This window comes from Gigantopelta aegis, chromosome 14, assembly GCF_016097555.1.
Source record: "Gigantopelta aegis isolate Gae_Host chromosome 14, Gae_host_genome, whole genome shotgun sequence".
Lineage (NCBI taxonomy): Eukaryota > Metazoa > Mollusca > Gastropoda > Neomphalida > Peltospiridae > Gigantopelta > Gigantopelta aegis.
In genome coordinates, this window is record NC_054712.1 from 48629207 (window position 1) to 48649317 (window position 20111).

Consider the following 20111-nt stretch of genomic DNA (forward strand, 5'->3'; position numbering starts at 1 on the left):
TTACGATGAGCGTTTGGTATAGGGAAAAAGGAAAGGAATGTTTCTATACTTTAACCAGGGCCGTAGCTAGCGGGTGTGTGTGTTAGGCGGGGTGTGGAGGTCAAGGTGCCCCCAACAAACGACAAAAATCCAGTAAAAATAATAGAAACTTATTGGTTATTGATATTGACGTTTTAAGTATGTAACCTCCCTGAAATGGCTGCAAAATGGTATTTCAGAGCCTACCACGCTCGTTCGTTCCAAAAATGTATCTACCCCCCAACCCCCCCCCCAAAAAAAACCCCCACCATAGCTAAGGCTCCTGTTAGCACATTTTAAACTACAGTTATTTGGTATCTACATGGTGGGGAGAGAAAGAAAGAAGTGTTTTATTTAACGACGCACTCAACACATTTTATTTACGGTTATATGGCGTCAGACATATGGTTAAGGACCACACAGATTGTTTTTAGAGGAAACCCGCTGTCGCCACATAGGCTACTCTTTTACGACAGGCAGCAAGGGATCTTTTATTTGCGCTTCCCACAGGCAGGATAGCACAAACCATGGCCTTTGTTGAACCAGTTATGGATCACTGGTCGGTGCAAGTGGTTTACACCTACCCATTGAGCCTTGCAGAGAGAGAGAGAGAGAGAGAGAGAGAGAGAGAGAGAGAGAGAGAGAGAGAGAGAGAGAGAGAGAGAGAGAGAGAGAGAGAGAGAGAGAGAGAGAGAGAGAGAGAGAGAGAGGGTTTTAAATTATTATTGTTGTTATTATTTTATTATATATTATAAAATACGTTATTACAAGTATTTGAATTAAAGAAATAAGTTGCACAATTTTAATGAAGTAATTTGTTGTTAAAGAAATACATGTATATATAATAGCTTTCCCGTTTTCTCGTTTATATGTGTGTGTGTGTGTGTGTGTGTGTGTGTGTGTGTGTGTGTGTGTGTGTGTGTGTGTGTGTGTGTGTGTGTGTGTGTGTGTGTGTGTGTTAATTTGTCTAGTGGTTGCAATGATATTTTCCGATCAAAATAAATTTGTAACTATTGTAAGAAAATAACGAAGACCATATTGCCATCATTTCAGTGTGCACGAAATATTAAATTAAAACTGGACTGGGCTACACATACATACAGATATACATACATGGAACATTCAGTATGTCTATACATTAGTAATAGTATTACTATATGCGGCAGATTTAATAATACCACACACTGTTATATACTGTTCTTCAATTTTTAATAGTTTAATATAGTATAATGTTGTTTTTCAATCAAGAAAAGTTGTACATTCGTCTCCTGCTTTCTAAAGTAAACGCATTGAAAGCTGTCAAAAGATGCTATGGCCTCTAGCCACTACCCGAATTATACCGGAGACTCCGTAATTGGCCGAGGTGTCCCGAACGACTAAAACGTAGCAACGCGTCAAAATGGCAGACTCTTTGCTGCTTCGGGCTCTCAAAGGGAAGCCAAAACAGATAACTTTAAGTAGTAAAAAACTTGTCATGCTTCCTAAACTAATTGGAAAGATTGAATCGGTTGTACAGTTGCATCTTCAAAACAATAGGCTGAAAACACTCCCCAAAGAGATGGAAAACCTGGATCAAGTAAGCCAAATAGTTTCGATCCATGTGTTTCCGTGTATATTTTGATTCCGTTTTATGTCATTCTACTCTCTGAACCAAAATGTTAACAACTACGAAAAATTGCTCTCCTACCTTTATTTTTCGTTAGGTTTTACTCACATTTTGTTCAGACAGAAGTCTAGGAAAAACCATTGCAATGACACAGTTTCCACATACTAGATAATAACCATGTCACCAGTATCGACTTCGCTGAGATCGCATAGCGCAAAAAGCATGTAATTTTGTGCCAGCTGCCATTTTGACTTTTTATGGAATATTCTCCAAGAGGGGTGAAAGGATATGACTTAATCTAGCAACATTATAACATGTCATGATATAAAAGCAAACATGATGACATCATATTAATTTTAAAAATTATTTTTTGTTTGTTTAAATATACCACTAAAGATCTTTGATTTTATATTAATTATGTCACATACTTTGGAGGCTTTCACCCCTCTTGAAGAATATTCCATAAAAAAGCAAAATGGCAGATGGCAGAAAACTGCATGTATTTTGTCCTATACTATCTCAGCAAAGTTGATACTGGTGACATCGTTACAGTCTCATATATGGAATCCATGTCACTGTAATGTTTTTTTCACAACTTGTGTGTGGACAAAATTTTGGGGAAATGTAACGGTAATTAAAGGTAGGAGAGTAATTTTTTGTAGTTGTTAACAATTTGGTTCAGACAGTAGTGCAATGATCTTTCGAATCGAAGCAAAAACATCTGGATTTCCCCCCAGATATAACCCCGAAACTGACCCTACTCCAGAATCTGACCCTAATTCTGAATCTAACCTTAATCCTGAACATAAACTTAATCCTGATTATATATAATTCTAAGGTCGACAACAGTCACTTTTCGCACCCTTGTTTTGGCTTCGTACACAGTAAATAAAACATATCCAATGGTAATTTTTTGATATGATATATTTGACAAAAGGTACTTTTTATTTCTTTCATCTTTTGAAACTTAAAATTAATATTTTGTCCAGAATTATGAAAAATAACAAAATACCAACCTGTAAACAACGTTGTCTGCTTGTTATAGAAATTTGACAGGGGATCAAGGTTAGTAGACCAGTTTTTATTTTAAGGTGGCGAAGCATTGTAATAATATAGCTAATTTTGAATTTGAATAACGTCAGTATTCCAATGACGTCACTTTGAATCGCCTTACAATAACCATACACTGGGTACATGACATTTCCGTTTTAAGAATGCTGGAAAAATTCCAATGCAAACTTGCTATTGAAATCTTTTTGTTTGAACATTACTAATGCATCTGAATGTGTTTGAAGAAAATCTTGTGATTATTATTTTTTACCTTTTACGAAATATGGATTTTAAGTGAAATTACAGTGAGATATATTATATTTATTATGTACAAACCCAAAACAAGGGTGTGAAAAGTGACTGTCGTCGACCTTAGTCCAAATCAAATTATTAACAACTATGATAAATTATTCTCCAACCTTTAATTACCGTTACATTTCTCCCAAATTTGTCCAGACACAAATTGTGGAACATAACATTACAGTGACACAGATTCCACATCTGAGACTAACGATGTCACTAATATCGACTTTGCTGAGATCACATAGGGCAAAATACCTGCAGTTTTCTGCTGTCTGCCATTTTACTTTTTTATGGGGCAAGACTTCCGAACGTTCCAGAATTCAATTCATTCAGACTTAGGGTTAAGGTTAGTCACTTAGTGATAGTATTAGCATGCATGCTGAAGTGTTCAGAAGTCTTTCCTTTTTATGGAATACTCTTCAAGAGGGGTGAAAGCCTCCGAATTATGTGACGTAATTAATGTGAAATCAATGTGCTCAAGTGGTGTCTTTAAATAAAACTAAACTTTAAATCTTTTTTAATATGACATCATCACGTTTGCTTTTATAACACATTACATGCTTTTTGCCTTATGCGATCTCAGCAAGGTCCATATAAGTAACATAGTTATTATCTTAGTGATTTCCCTAGAAATTTGGCAAGGCATGGTAGACTAAACACTTTTGGGGCATTTTTACCATTTTCGGGGCACTTGTTTTTCATTTAAAATACACAAAAATTAATTGAAATAAACATTAATGCAATTTATGTGCTTGCTTTAATAAATGAATGGCAAAAGATATAAAAGGCATATTTTATTAATTAGTAATACCTTTTTGGGTGTTTTATAAAGGCAATTTTAGAATTAATTAATGAAAAAGGCTTGTTTAATCTCAGGGCAGCATGGTGCTGATTAAGGCAGATGGTGCTAGACTATTGAGGCATGGTGTTCCACCATGCTAAAACAAGCTAGGGAAAACACTACATCTAGTATGTGGAATCTGTGTCATTTTAATGGGTTTTTTCAAGATTTCTGTCTGGAAAATATGTGGGTAAAATCTAACAAAAAATAAAGGTAGGAGAGCAATTTATTGTAGTTGTTAACAATTTGATTCGGACTTTAAGTGGGGAAAATTCAGCTGTAAATGTTGCCAAATATTTAAAGGTACTCAGTCATCTTACACCATTGTATGCCATTTCTATGGCTAAATATCCACCTGCAACACACACACTTTAAACTTTAAGATTCAGGTTAAATTTATGGTTAAGATCCCTCATTATGTTTAGCCTATAGACAGGGAGTGGTGTACAGGATATATCTTAAGGTTGAGGGTTCGAATGAAGTTCCCTCCTTATATCGATAGAATGGTGTGAGGGGAGGGTACTGGTTGAATATCTTTGCGATGTGTAAAACAAAAATAAAGAAACTTTGTCCTGTTTATAAAAGATCCCTTGCTACTGGTTTTTTTTTTTTTTTTTTTTGGTAAGAGTAGCTTGTGTGACGGAAGTTCTTTTGTTTTTTTTCTGACTGAACCAAGTTCAAAATAACCGTAGGTTAGTCACGAAATAACAATATTAAAAAAAATTCTGAGGTGTCATTAAACAAATATTCATTTCTTTTCCATTATTTACTCCACTGATCAATGAAGTACGATGTCTTGAGATGTTGATTTAATCTTTATAAATTTCTTTTTGTCTGCAGCTGCAGGTCTTGAATCTGGGCAAAAATGAGTTTGAAGATCTGCCAGAAGTGATTCGTTTCTTAACAAGTTTAGAAAGACTTCACCTGTTTGCAAACCGACTTACCAGTTTAAACCCAGATGTAGTTGGTAAGTTTCATACATAATGCTCTGCCAGAAGTGATTCGTTTCTTAACAAGTTTAGAAAGACTTCACCTATTTGCAAACTGACTTACCAGTTTAAACCCAGATGTTTGGTAAGTTTCATACATAATGCCTCACTAGATTTTATATACAGTCAAGTACGCTTTTAGCGAACACATTTATAATGAACTACTGCATAGAACGAACTGATCGTAAAGTCCCGTTTTATCTCCCAATATGTTAATAACCAACTTGTACAAAATGTGTACAATGAACTACTGCTACAACGAACTGAACATAATGGTCCATTCGTTATAAGAGTACTTTACTATATTGAAAATGTCTCTATGCTTTACAATATCGTGGATATTTCATGTCAGAAAGTCGAAGATATTGAATATTTGATACAGGGTATGGTCTCAATTGTACATGTTAGTCATTTTTCTTTTTCTTTTACAGCCAGTTTATACAAGCTAACAGTTTTAAACCTGAATAACAACAAACTGACATCGCTTCCACCTGAAATATACAAGTACGTTCTTACATTTTTGACATTAATATTATTTGTATCGTGCATAAAGTTTAATCATTTGTTGTTATTTTTATTCATTCCACAGATCTTAGTCATTTACTTTCAGTTGATTATCTACACTGACCTTGGATTAAAAAAAAAAAATTGAACGTAAAATATGCTGCATTTGTGCAGTTACTGGTTTTGTTTTTACATTAATTGCTTTAATTATGTTCACATATTTAGTTTTGTTCTGTATTAATATATGCATTTGAACTGTTTGCAGTTCTGATATAATAAATGTATGGACAAAGTATAGTCTACTTCAGTCTGCCTAATGAAATCCATTTGCGAAACTAAAACGTGTCAGACAGTTAGGAATTCCCCAAGAGCCTATTTACATATCCACACGCTACTTCTTGTTGTTCAGTATGAAGACATTCAGCATGCTAAAACAAAGTTGATTGATGAGCGATTTTTTCCAGTCACAAGTTTTTCAGTGCAGTGATGTTATAGCAAGAAGCATTTACTATTGGTGGGTAGGACATAGCCCTGTGGTAAAGTGCATGCTTGATGCACCGTCTGTCTAGTATCGATCCCCTTTGGTGGGCCCTTTAGGCTATTTCTCGTCCCAGTCAGTGCACCACAACTGATATATCAAAGGCAGTGGTATGTGCTATCCTGTCTGGGGATGATGCATATAAAATATCCCTTCCTCTCCAAGACTCTATGTCAGAATTGCCAAATGTTTCACATCCAATAGCCGGTGGTTAATAAATCAGTGTGCTTTAGTTGTGTCATTAAACAAAACAAACTTTTACATTTATTTCCCCAGATCATTTTGGCAAAGTCAAGGTTGGGGTGCCTTGCCTCAATGCCTTACAGAATTTATATGCATAGAAAATATTCAAATATATTCAACATACGCACACATTTAAATAGATGTATAAAATGTACACAGTTTGTTTAATTGTACAGTACATTGTACAAAAGTACACTTGACGATGTCCAATTTTGTATTGTAATCTGCTTGTAAAAGTTATCCAGATATCGAAAAGCACATTTCCAGACGCAGAATTGCACATGATAAATCGCGTTAATGGAAAGCGGACCTAAGTGTAAATATATTACAATCTGATTAAAATTAGCTCTACTGGTCTCACCAGTAGATCTAACAGCATTGCGTGGACTCCCATGTCCAGGTGACATTTCATCTATAAATAACAATTTAAATATCAACCAATTACACTTCGCCTTTTATAACATTATTCGGGAGCATACAAATTGAAAAAATATTGGTCGAGACTATTTATGCAATAGGCGAACTTGTTGGTCTATTTCAACATTGAAAAAACAGAGGGAAAAGTGCAGTAATAAACTCTGGATTGTATACTAGTATAAACAGATTTTATGGCTATACCATTACAGGTGTTTTTTTCCGTCTTGGAACAAATTTTATATAAAATTTTATATTGAAATTAGTTTCTGGCATACTTCGTAATTCACCCGAATCATTTCGTATACCCTTGGCATAATCCTGAATGTTTTCAAATTCTTTTCAAATCACTGGCATGATTTTGCAAGTAAGGTTTTGATTGGTCGAATGAAAGGTCAACTGGTCATGAGCTCCAACGGGCTGCTGTTAGATCCACATGTAATAGTGGAGCTAATTTTAATTAGATTGAATATATTAGGATGTATAGGCATAGGCATACAGGCTCCCATTTCTGTATGGGGGCAGGCTGGCTTTTGTCCGAATTAAATGAAAATGCCAAAATCTGAATAACAATATTTATTCATATTAGCCTAATTTTCTAATGCCAAACAAATAAGTTATAAAAAATACATTTTTAAAATTAACATATTTGAGTATAAATACAGGGCATAATTCAACAATAAAACTTGTAAAATCATCCCCAAAACATTAATATTTTTGGGTGAAATGTTTTTACCCTCTTATAAATCAATCCCCCAAATTATAAAATAATTTTTTGATGAAAAAAATTTGACTTATAGGTGAAGATATACGGTTTAACCAAACATTTAAATATAGGGTAGAATAATAGAAATACATGGTAAAATGGTGTCAGGTTGGCACATTTTGCCCGAATATCTGTATAATGTTTGCCCAAATTTGAGGTTTTGCTCCAGCACTAGGGGTCAGTTGCCTCTCTTGCCCCCCCCCCCCACCCCCCTGCCTCGTACACTTATGTGTGTAGGGCCTACCACAATTCAGATTGTAACATGTGGTTATATATCTAATACAGGCAACTTTTAAGCTACACCACAGACATAAATGCTACAAAGTAAATAAAATTACATGAAGTGACTATCCATATAAAACAACATTTCACATTTCTCTGACAGTATTCATTGATCTTTATTAAAATTAAGGGCACTTTGAACAGATACTATTTTGTATAGCACTCACTTAGACCTATATTGAACATTAGCAGGAATCATGGCTGCAAAGAAAAGTAGATTGGAGTCGATTTTCACACATTGGTCAAAGATTGGCGAATATTAAGAAATCTAGATGTAAATAAGAATATTATTAAAAACTATATTTTTTCTTTATTCTTAGACTATCGAATCTCAGACATCTTAGCATGGCCAATATTAAGAAAGCTATGTAAATTAAGTAATCATTATTTTTTCTTCTTTATTCTTAGAATGTCGAATCTTAGACATCTCAGCGTAGACAACAATCAACTGAAAACACTTCCTGTTGAACTGTGTGCATTAAGTTACCTGGAGGAACTACACCTTGCCGGGAATGAGCTTGTGTCATTACCGCTAGAGTTTGGTTTTCTCACACGACTCGTCAAACTGCATGTGCAGAAAAACAAAATCAGGGAACTACCGGAGGTGTGTAGCAAATTGTTTGTTATTAATAAATAAATTAACTTGTATCATATCCACTAGAGTTTGGTTTTCTCACACGACTCGTCAAACTGCATGTGCAGTAAAACAAAATCAGGGAACTACCGGAGATGTGTAGTAAATTGTTTGTTATTTAAGTAAATAAAATAATTAAATCAAACATTCCTTCTCAAATCATTTCGCTTTGTACAAGTCGAGGAGTGTTGTACACATTTTCTTTGATATTGTTTAGCTGATTTATGTGTTTCTCTTAGTCATCCACACCATTTAAAGAGTTTCATTGCAAAATGCGATAAACGCCATATTAAAAACCATTGTGCGAACACCGCTCAGACACTGTTCACACGTAGAAAAACACAAATTCAAATTCAGTTTTCAACAAAATGCGATACGATTGCCTGAGGGTATATCGCAGATTGCAGAGAAACTGGCGTAGTGTTTATGGTGGTTTGGAATAAAAAGTTTTTAGGATTGGGTGTGTATAGTGGTGTTTATCGCGTTTTGTGATGAAACTCTTCATTTATTTTTGTAGTGATGTAAATACATGATTTAACATTTAAGGAATGAGACACTTGGTCAGGCAGAGCTCCAGTATTTGATTTTAATTTTTTTTTAATTACTGGGGGGGGGGGGGGATGGGAATCATCTTGGTCAGATTACAAATGCTGCAGAATGTCTTCTCAATAATTGTTGATGAAGTCTTGTACAGTGAAACCTCTCAAAACTGGACCCTCTGTTAACAGGAATTCCCCCCAAAACCGGATGTTTTTCATGGTCCATTTCTTAAAATCAGTACAGAACTTAACCTGGAAAAAACATGATACCTCTTTAAACCGGACATTTTACTTGGTCCCGAGGGTGTCCGGTTTAGAGAGGTTTCACTGTAAGTGTTGGTTTTTATTTAGACACCTTGTATTTGATGAAGCAACCTCTCAACCTGGCTGTATTGAGGTTAGATGCCAGTGTCATCATAGCCAAGTTTAATAATGTAGGCTAAGGTATTAATTTTGGAGTTCACAATATATAAATGACAAAGAAATAGACATCAGCCTAGTTTGATACTTTTTTATATGATATACAGTATCAAAATCATAATCAAAATAACATTTGAAAATTTATGCATGCTGAGTGTGAACCTATTTTTGAGATGAATGAGCCATGTTAGATATATAATTTTAACAATCATGTCATATTTCAGAGCTTGACAAAATGCTACAATCTGAGATATCTTGACATTGCAGCTAATGAGCTGAGGATTTTTCCAACTGAGGTAAACTGATGAAAATTAATGTACCATCATTATATTTATAATATTATAATGCTTTCATGTAAAAAAAATAGAAAAAGAGTTGGATAATGATAATAAAACTATCACTTTAGTTACAACACAGTAATAATATTTTTAAAATTTTAATACTTTTAATTTAAGTTTTAATATGTTGAATGTATTTTTTAAAACTGTATATATTTGTCAAAGTTAACAAAGGAAATGATGTTTGTTTGTTATAAAAAATTTAAGTTTTTATGTAATTGTTTTCTTCTTTGTTTGTTTCCAATTAAAATATACAAGTGATTTTTGCTGTGTTTCAAGCACAAATTAATACATATTTTAGATAGACTGTTTACTGTTAAAAAAAAAATGTAAACAGATTTGCTAGTTGAATGTAAACGTGTTATTTTTCACGTGGAAGGAAGGAAATGTTTTATTTAATGATGCACTCAACACATTTTATTTACGGTTATATATTTTTCAGATGGATACTTTATCACTAAAGGAAATGTACTGTGAACAGAACCCGCTCCTGGAATATAAACCTGTACATTCTGTGCAAGAAGAGGAAGTTTTGTCTTTGAAGGTAAGAGCTAGAACACAGATGATCATGTGGGTTGTGGGGGGGGGGGGGGGGGGGGGGGGGTCAGATGGGGAGGCTCCAGGGTTTTCATATGTCAGATTCACACAGAATAAAGTGGAAAGAAAGAAGTGTTGTATTTAATGACACACTCAACATATTGTAATGTGGTTAAGGACCATACAGATAATTAGAGAGGAAACCTGCTGGCACCACTCCATAGACTACTCTTCGATGAATTAGCAGCAAGGGATCTTTTATATGCATTATCCCAAAGACAGGACAGTACACACCACGGCCATGGTTACACCAGTTGTGGAGCACAGGGAACATTTTGTTCAGTATCGCGTCAAGATTTGCTACTCAAATTTCAGAGATCACTACACAATTCTAAAACATTAAATAGTAGTTGTTACTCAAGTTTTAACTGATCACCGACTGTCACTAATCCAGATTTTAAAAACAAACTTCTCTGGAGCACTGGCCAGAACTTGAAATAGCCCAATGGGGCCACTGATAGAGATCAATCTTATAGACTGACGGCACATTGGGTGAGCACTTTACAATGGGGCTGCGTCCTGCCCCTGAATAAAGTGGATTAATTCGGTGAACATATTTGCATTTTACAAAATTCAGTTCTCTCACCCCCCTCTTCCCGTACCCATTTCAATCCACACTTTACTGTTGTAGCATGGGCAAGGCCACAGGGGCGGTTGCATTTTACAAAATTCAGTTCTCTCACCCCCCTCTTCCCGTACCCATTTCAATCCACACTTTACTGTTGTAGCATGGGCAAGGCCACCGGGGCGGTTGCATTTTACAAAATTCAGTTCTCTCACCCCCCTCTTCCCGTACCCATTTCAATCCACACTTTACTGTTGTAGCATGGGCAAGGCCACAGGGGCGGTTGCATTTTACAAAATTCAGTTCTCTCACCCCCCTCTTCCCGTACCCATTTCAATCCACACTTTACTGTTGTAGCATGGGCAAGGCCACAGGGGCGGTTGCATTTTACAAAATTCAGTTCTCTCACCCCCCTCTTCCCGTACCCATTTCAATCCACACTTTACTGTTGTAGCATGGGCAAGGCCACCAGGGCGGTTGCATTTTACAAAATTCAGTTCTCTCACCCCCCTCTTCCCGTACCCATTTCAATCCACACTTTACTGTTGTAGCATGGGCAAGGCCACCGGGGCGGTTGGCCTGGGCACAAAATTCTGGACTGGTTGAAGGGACTCGGGGAGTGCTAACGGTCCACTGGTTAGGAGGCGCAATACTTGCCTTGCCCTGAGCATTGGCAACCCATGCTACACCACTGGTCACATACAAATTTAAGTTCTTGTTCTTTTAGAATCTTTTCCCATTAATTGTGACTGCAGTAAAGGATTGATCATGAAAATGTCATTTCATTTTTTCCAATCATCAATTTTGCATTTTACATTATGATTAGATAAGGGTGTTAAGTAATAATGTTTAAGAAATAAGGCAATACTATTTTCTTTTCACATCATTACCTGTTCTCAAAACAAGTGCACCCCCCCCCCCCCCCCCCCCCCCCTTACCCTCCTACGCTAGTAGTCTGGTCCGATCATCCCAACAGCCAAGTTCCGGTCACGTGACTCGAAGTTTTCTCCATTTTTCTTTCAGGAACTGTGTGCAAGATATGTGTTGAAAGAGATGAAAGACAGGTAATATAATTATCTTGCTATCAAAGCCACTGACCCTACTTCTTGAAGTACATACATTTTCTGTTTTACACACAATACATTTTAAACTACTACAACATTCAGAATGACCAGAAAACTAATTTGATTTGCCAAAATTGATCATTATAATTTAAGCATTAAGTTGTAAATAATGTGTAATATAAGGATAAAAAGTTATAATTAATTAGCTAAAATAATTTACAATGCCTAATATCTAGGGTCATTATCTGTAATGCATAGACCAGTTGTCTCTACTTAGTCCTTGATTTCATTGGAATAGCAGTTGATTAATTAATCAGTGTGCTCCAGTGGTGTCGATAAAAAACAACAACTTTAAACTACCGTACTAAGTCAAATCTCAAGTTAAGTGTTTTACACTTATTGAAATACTGTAAATATTATAAATACTGACATGCCTATGGGAACACATGAACAGCCATCTTCATAAATCAAGGCTAATATTCGTTCCTCGTATTCAGCCTTGATACGTAGTCAAGATTACTGATATCCACAACTAGCGCCCTCTATTGGAAGAAAATTTGTAACACCGATTATGTCCCTTGCACGATGACATCGCTGACCAATCACAGCATCGGTAACATGTGACAATCTTGAAAGCAATATCAAAAATTAACTGCCGAAACCTTTTTTTTAACATATCGTGACAAACACGACACGTTTCCAACGGACGCTAACGCTGCCATCTTTGTTTACAATAACAAGGGAATCTATAAGGAGCGTTGCGATTCGTTGCAATCAGATCTCATCGCATCCAATGAAATTTAAGCATTTTGTGGCACGATTTCTTGACGACATGTATCAAGGCTGAATACGAGGACCGAATATTAGCCTTGATTTATGAAGATGATGAACAGCCAGTGGTCAGACCTCACCTTTAAGGGGAGTTATCACTCCCGAGACTAGTTCAAGAAGTAATTTTTAACTCCTTTTATAGCATGTGAATTTATACAGTATCAATATGGTAATAATCTAAGTTAGGGGAGCAGTTAATCACTTCCTTTAGTTGTTTTCATGCGAGGTCTGCATGTTTTGTTTGTTGTTGTCTATAACAATGTTATTGGTAGTGCAGTCAGACTGAAAAAGCTATTGAACAGTATATTAAAGGGACATGTCGACCCTAGTTTAAACCCGTGGAAATTAACACTAAGTTTAATTAATCTATAAACCTGTAACACATTTCGATAAAGTTACATTTAAGTGAAACATTAGTCTGTGACTTTGAAATGGTGAAATACCTTCTAAAAATAGACTAAAACTCGACTCCATAACTGTTATTTCTCAGACGCACATGCGTTTTTAAAAATATGAGAAATGCATTTTGTGATATTAAAAACACCAGGATGACCAAAAACACTTTAAATGTACGGAATTTGATCATCTAAGCCATAAAATCTAAGTAAAGTATGATTTCAGTTATTAAAAATGGCTATCATAGTAAAAAATATGCCTTAGTGTTTAAAAACTAGGGTATGTCCCTTTAAGTGCACCCACATATAAACAGTCTGTATAATGTATATAAGGCCACAGAAACGCCTATATGGAAACAGTATTACACATATGCACTATATTGATAAACACACACATGAACTTGGGTTAGTAGAAAGCAGACTTTATGTGAAATTAGATTTACATGAATGACGTAAAAAAATTATCAGTCTTGCAATTTTTAGACACCTGACAACTAACTATTGACCCCTGTCCCCGACAGACAACTAAAATAGCGGGATGTGTGTGCCCAGGACAGCATGCTTGAACCTTAAAACATTGTTAGCACATTTATCAATTAAAAATGGAAGTACAGTTTTGTTTATGTAACTGTTGTGTATTTATTTAACCCATATAACTAAAAAAAAAACGTTTTCACAGTATAGTATTAGAACAGTTTGTAAGTTTGTAGGTATTTTCCAATGATTTATTTCATTATATTTATTATTAAGGTGTTAGAAAAAGAAGGCAAGGAGTACCATCAGTTGGTCATGTTATGCAAGCAACATATTGTTGTAAAGGTTTTGAACGAGAAACGTTTCAGGGGCCTAACTTGGGATTTTCCGGTGGTACGCAGATTTTTTCGGCGATGGAATAAAATGCTATTGGCTGTGCGTTTACATCATATATTTTATATCAAACAAAAAATATTTGTAATCTCAGGTGGTACGCGGCTGCGTACCTGCGTGTATGGAAGCTAGGCCCCTGCGTTTTAGTGTAATGGTAAGTGTTTTCTGAGTTTTAATAAAGAGGTCATGTTTCAGATATTCAGAAGGGTGAGTATGCTGTTATAGAAAAACAGTGGTTTGAGAATATTTGTCAGTACTGGGTGCTTTTATTACATGCAAATTCAATTTAGTTTGTAAGTTAAAACTTATGAATTGATTTTAAACAAACTGAATACTTTGTATTTTCCCAGTAAATAAAATGACTGAGATTTAGGCATGAAATACTTTTAATAATTATTATGTTTTTGAACTGTAGTGAAAAATATTAAATTTGAGTAATCTACATGTATTCTAAACCAAAAACTGTTTACATGTGGTAGACATATGTGTTAATTCATTGTAATGTACATGTTAGTTCTCAGTGACAGTTAGAAGCAAAATTAACAGTTAAGGTGTGTAGTCTGTGTTGAAGTTCAACATTTAGCAGTAATGTTTTGTTTTAAACAAAAAACATGGTCAAATATACAGTCATTTCTAGTTTACTTAACTAAACAAAAGTACCATATGTAGCTATTCATAATTAACAAAGCCAAATAATGTATGTATTAATTTATAGTAACCTAACAACATGTGTAGTCATTTGTAATAACTTAATAAAACTTGATAATGAATGTATAGTTCTTTATAGTTAATAAAACTTGATAATGAATGTATAGTTCTTTATAGTTAATAAAACTTGATAATGAATGTATAGTCCTTTATAGTTAATAAAACTTGATAATGAATGTAGTTCTTTATGGTTAATAAAACTTGATAATGAATGTAGTTCTTTATAGTTAATAAAACTTGATAATGAATGTAGTTCTTTACAGTTAATAAAACTTGATAATGAATGTAGTTCTTTATAGTTAATAAAACTTGATAATGAATGTAGTTCTTTACAGTTAATAAAACTTGATAATGAATGTAGTTCTTTATTGTTAATAAAACTTGATAATGAATGTAGTTCTTTACAGTTAATAAAACTTGATAATGAATGTAGTTCTTTATTGTTAATAAAACTTGATAATGAATGTAGTTCTTTACAGTTAATAAAACTTGATAATGAATGTAGTTCTTTATAGTTAATAAAACTTGATAATGAATGTAGTTCTTTATTGTTAATAAAACTTGATAATGTGTGTTGTCATTTTTAGTTATTGTTATTAAAAGTTGATATGTATGCAATCAGTTATAGTTAACGAGACCTGATAGTGAAGTGTGTTGCATTCTATTCTAATCAGTTAATTCAAATTCTGTAGCAATGTTTTTCATAGACATTAAAGTTAAATGAGATTTCTTCTTAAATACCAATACCACCCTTTATTATGATTCAAGTCTCGTACTAAAACCTAATTTCTTAAATGTATAATTTTTTTCAAATATTTATCCATCAACCTTTTTGTCTAGAAAAATATTATATTATTATTACTTATTTAAGCATTTATCCATAAGTCTTTTGTCTGTGAAGTATATTTCATTATGTACATGAACTAACAAGCCACAGAATTTCACCTAATAATAATTTTCACATAAATTTCTCATAAATGATAATTTTCACATAAATGATAATTTCCAATAATGTTTTAGTAGCATATTGGCAAAATCACAGAACTGAAAATCTGTTACCTATTATCATGTAATCTAATTCATCGTTACCATGCTTACTAAAAAAGCAGTTTTGTATGCATGGGTTCTGATGATCACAGGGCACGGAACCCCCAAAAAAGTGTTTCCTATAAAATTCGAAGTCACATGTCTTGTGTTGAGTAGGACTTGGATTACTGATGCACAGAAATCCTTGGAAGCATTTGTGTTGTATACCACCGGCCTCGGTGGCGTCGTGGTTAGGCCATCGGTCTACAGGCTGGTAGGTACTGGGTTCGGATCCCAGTCGAGGCATGGGATTTTTTATCCAGATACCGACTCCAAACCCTGAGTGAGTGCTCCATAAGGCTCAATGGGTAGGTGTAAACAACTTGCACCGACCAGTGATCCATAACTGGTTCAACAAAGGCCATGGTTTGTGCTATCCTGCCTGTGGGAAGCGCAAATAAAAGATCCCTTGCTGCCTGTCGTAAAAGAGTAGACTATGTGGCGACAGCGGGTTTCCTCTAAAAAAACAGTGTCAGAATGACCATATGTTTGACGTCCAATAGCCGATGATAAGATAAAAAAATCAATGTGCTCTAGTGGCGTCGTTAAATAAAACAAACTTTACTTGTGTTGTATACCATAATCTCACTGTGTGTTATCTTCTGCATTACATTTATGCTATCTCTAGAGACCAATGATATTCCATTATCAGTGCCCATGGTTGTAAAATGTTAAATTTCCACACTTAAAAGAATTTAGCACAAACAAGGACTTTAACTGCATACTATTTATATGAGTGAGACTACTTACCTGGTACAGGAGGCATGATTATTAAATTCTTCAGTTTAGACTAACATTTTATATGGGTGAGACTACTTACATGTACCTGGTACAGGAGGCATTATTATTAAATTCTTCAGTTTAGACCAACATTTTATATGGGTGAGACTACTTACATGTACCTGGTACAGGAGGCATTATTATTAAATTCTTCAGTTTAGACTAACATTTTATATGGGTGAGACTACTTACATGTACCTGGTACAGGAGGCATTATTATTAAATTCTTCAGTTTAGACCAGCATTTTATATGGGTGAGACTACTTACATGTACCTGGTACAGGAGGCATTATTATTAAATTCTTCAGTTTAGACTAACATTTTATATGGGTGAGACTACTTACCTGGTACAGGAGGCATTATTATTAAATTCTTCAGTTTAGACTAACATTTTATATGGGTGAGACTACTTACCTGGTACAGGAGGCATTATTATTAAATTCTTCAGTTTAGACCAACATTTTATATGGGTGAGACTACTTACCTGGTACAGGAGGCATTATTATTAAATTCTTCAGTTTAGACCAACATTTTATATGGGTGAGACTACTTACCTGGTACAGGAGGCATGATTATTAAATTCTTCAGTTTAGACCAACATTTTATATGGGTGAGACTACTTACCTGGTACAGGAGGCATGATTATTAAATTCTTCAGTTTAGACCAACATTTTATATGGGTGAGACTACTTACCTGGTACAGGAGGCATGATTATTAAATTCTTCAGTTTAGACCAACATTTTATATGGGTGAGACTACTTACCTGGTACAGGAGGCATGATTATTAAATTCTTCAGTTTAGACCAACATTTTATATGGGTGAGACTACTTACCTGTACCTGGTACAGGAGGCATGATTATTAAATTCTTCAGTTTAGACCAACATTTTATATGGGTGAGACTACTTACATGTACCTGGTACAGGAGGCATTATTATTAAATTCTTCAGTTTAGACCAACATTTTATATGGGTGAGACTACTTACCTGGTACAGGAGGCATGATTATTAAATTCTTCAGTTTAGACTAACATTTTATATGGGTGAGACTACTTACCTGGTACAGGAGGCATGATTATTAAATTCTTCAGTTTAGACCAACATTTTATATGGGTGAGACTACTTACCTGGTACAGGAGGCATGATTATTAAATTCTTCAGTTTAGACTAACATTTTATATGGGTGAGACTACTTACCTGGTACAGGAGGCATGATTATTAAATTCTTCAGTTTAGACCAACATTTTATATGGGTGAGACTACTTACCTGGTACAGGAGGCATGATTATTAAATTCTTCAGTTTAGACCAACATTTTATATGGGTGAGACTACTTACATGTACCTGGTACAGGAGGCATTATTATTAAATTCTTCAGTTTAGACCAACATTTTATATGGGTGAGACTACTTACATGTACCTGGTACAGGAGGCATTATTATTAAATTCTTCAGTTTAGACCAACATTTTATATGGGTGAGACTACTTACCTGGTACAGGAGGCATTATTATTAAATTCTTCAGTTTAGACTAACATTTTATATGGGTGAGACTACTTACCTGGTACAGGAGGCATGATTATTAAATTCTTCAGTTTAGACTAACATTTTATATGGGTGAGACTACTTACCTGGTACAGGAGGCATGATTATTAAATTCTTCAGTTTAGACTAACATTTTATATGGGTGAGACTACTTACCTGGTACCGGAGGCATTATTATTAAATTCTTCAGTTTAGACCAACATTTTATATGGGTGAGACTACTTACCTGGTACAGGAGGCATGATTATTAAATTCTTCAGTTTAGACCAACATTTTATATGGGTGAGACTACTTACCTGGTACAGGAGGCATGATTATTAAATTCTTCAGTTTAGACTAACATTTTATATGGGTGAGACTACTTACCTGGTACAGGAGGCATTATTATTAAATTCTTCAGTTTAGACCAACATTTTATATGGGTGAGACTACTTACCTGGTACAGGAGGCATTATTATTAAATTCTTCAGTTTAGACTAACATTTTATATGGGTGAGACTACTTACCTGGTACAGGAGGCATGATTATTAAATTCTTCAGTTTAGACCAACATTTTATATGGGTGAGACTACTTACCTGGTACAGGAGGCATGATTATTAAATTCTTCAGTTTAGACCAACATTTTATATGGGTGAGACTACTTACCTGGTACAGGAGGCATGATTATTAAATTCTTCAGTTTAGACTAACATTTTATATGGGTGAGACTACTTACCTGTACCTGGTACAGGAGGCATGATTATTAAATTCTTCAGTTTAGACCAACATTTTATATGGGTGAGACTACTTACTGTACCTGGTACAGGGAGGCATTTTATATGAGACTACTTACCTGGTACAGGAGGCAATTATTAAATTCTTCAGTTTAGACCAACATTTTATATGGGTGAGACTACTTACCTGGTACGGGAGGCATGATTATTAAATTCTTCAGTTTAGACTAACATTTTATATGGGTGAGACTACTTACCTGGTACAGGAGGCATGATTATTAAATTCTTCAGTTTAGACCAACATTTTATATGGGTGAGACTACTTACCTGGTACAGGAGGCATGATTATTAAATTCTTCAGTTTAGACCAACATTTTATATGGGTGAGACTACTTACCTGGTACAGGAGGCATGATTATTAAATTCTTCAGTTTAGACTAACATTTTATATGGGTGAGACTACTTACCTGTACCTGGTACAGGAGGCATGATTATTAAATTCTTCAGTTTAGACCAACATTTTATATGGGTGAGACTACTTACATGTACCTGGTACAGGAGGCATTATTATTAAATTCTTCAGTTTAGACCAACATTTTATATGGGTGATTAAACAGTTTACTAACATTTTATATGGGTGAGACTACTTACCTGGTACAGGAGGCATGATTATTAAATTCTTCAGTTTAGACCAACATTTTATATGGGTGAGACTACTTACCTGGTACAGGAGGCATGATTATTAAATTCTTCAGTTTAGACTAACATTTTATATGGGTGAGACTACTTACCTGGTACAGGAGGCATGATTATTAAATTCTTCAGTTTAGACCAACATTTTATATGGGTGAGACTACTTACCTGGTACAGGAGGCATGATTATTAAATTCTTCAGTTTAGACCAACATTTTATATGGGTGAGACTACTTACATGTACCTGGTACAGGAGGCATTATTATTAAATTCTTCAGTTTAGACCAACATTTTATATGGGTGAGACTACTTACCTGGTACAGGAGGCATTATTATTAAATTCTTCAGTTTAGACTAACATTTTATATGGGTGAGACTACTTACCTGGTACAGGAGGCATGATTATTAAATTCTTCAGTTTAGACTAACATTTTATATGGGTGAGACTACTTACCTGGTACAGGAGGCATGATTATTAAATTCTTCAGTTTAGACTAACATTTTATATGGGTGAGACTACTTACCTGGTACAGGAGGCATGATTATTAAATTCTTCAGTTTAGACTAACATTTTATATGGGTGAGACTACTTACCTGGTACCGGAGGCATGATTATTAAATTCTTCAGTTTAGACCAACATTTTATATGGGTGAGACTACTTACATGTACCTGGTACAGGAGGCATTATTATTAAATTCTTCAGTTTAGACTAACATTTTATATGGGTGAGACTACTTACATGTACCTGGTACAGGAGGCATGATTATTAAATTCTTCAGTTTA

At 34.7% G+C, this 20111-nt stretch overlaps 1 protein-coding gene across 1 annotated transcript in view; it reads left to right on the top strand.

The window, feature by feature from the left end:
• Positions 1–1417: 1417 nt before the first annotated feature.
• LOC121388496 (leucine-rich repeat-containing protein 69-like) overlaps positions 1418–20111 on the top strand; it is a 23600-nt gene continuing 4906 nt past the window's right edge. Inside the window, exons 1-7 of the mRNA XM_041519851.1 lie at positions 1418–1594; positions 4659–4785; positions 5239–5311; positions 7963–8158; positions 9372–9443; positions 9928–10029; positions 11671–11711. Coding sequence (XP_041375785.1) covers positions 1418–1594; positions 4659–4785; positions 5239–5311; positions 7963–8158; positions 9372–9443; positions 9928–10029; positions 11671–11711 — 788 coding nt within the window. The remainder of the gene's footprint in view (positions 1595–4658; positions 4786–5238; positions 5312–7962; positions 8159–9371; positions 9444–9927; positions 10030–11670; positions 11712–20111) is intronic.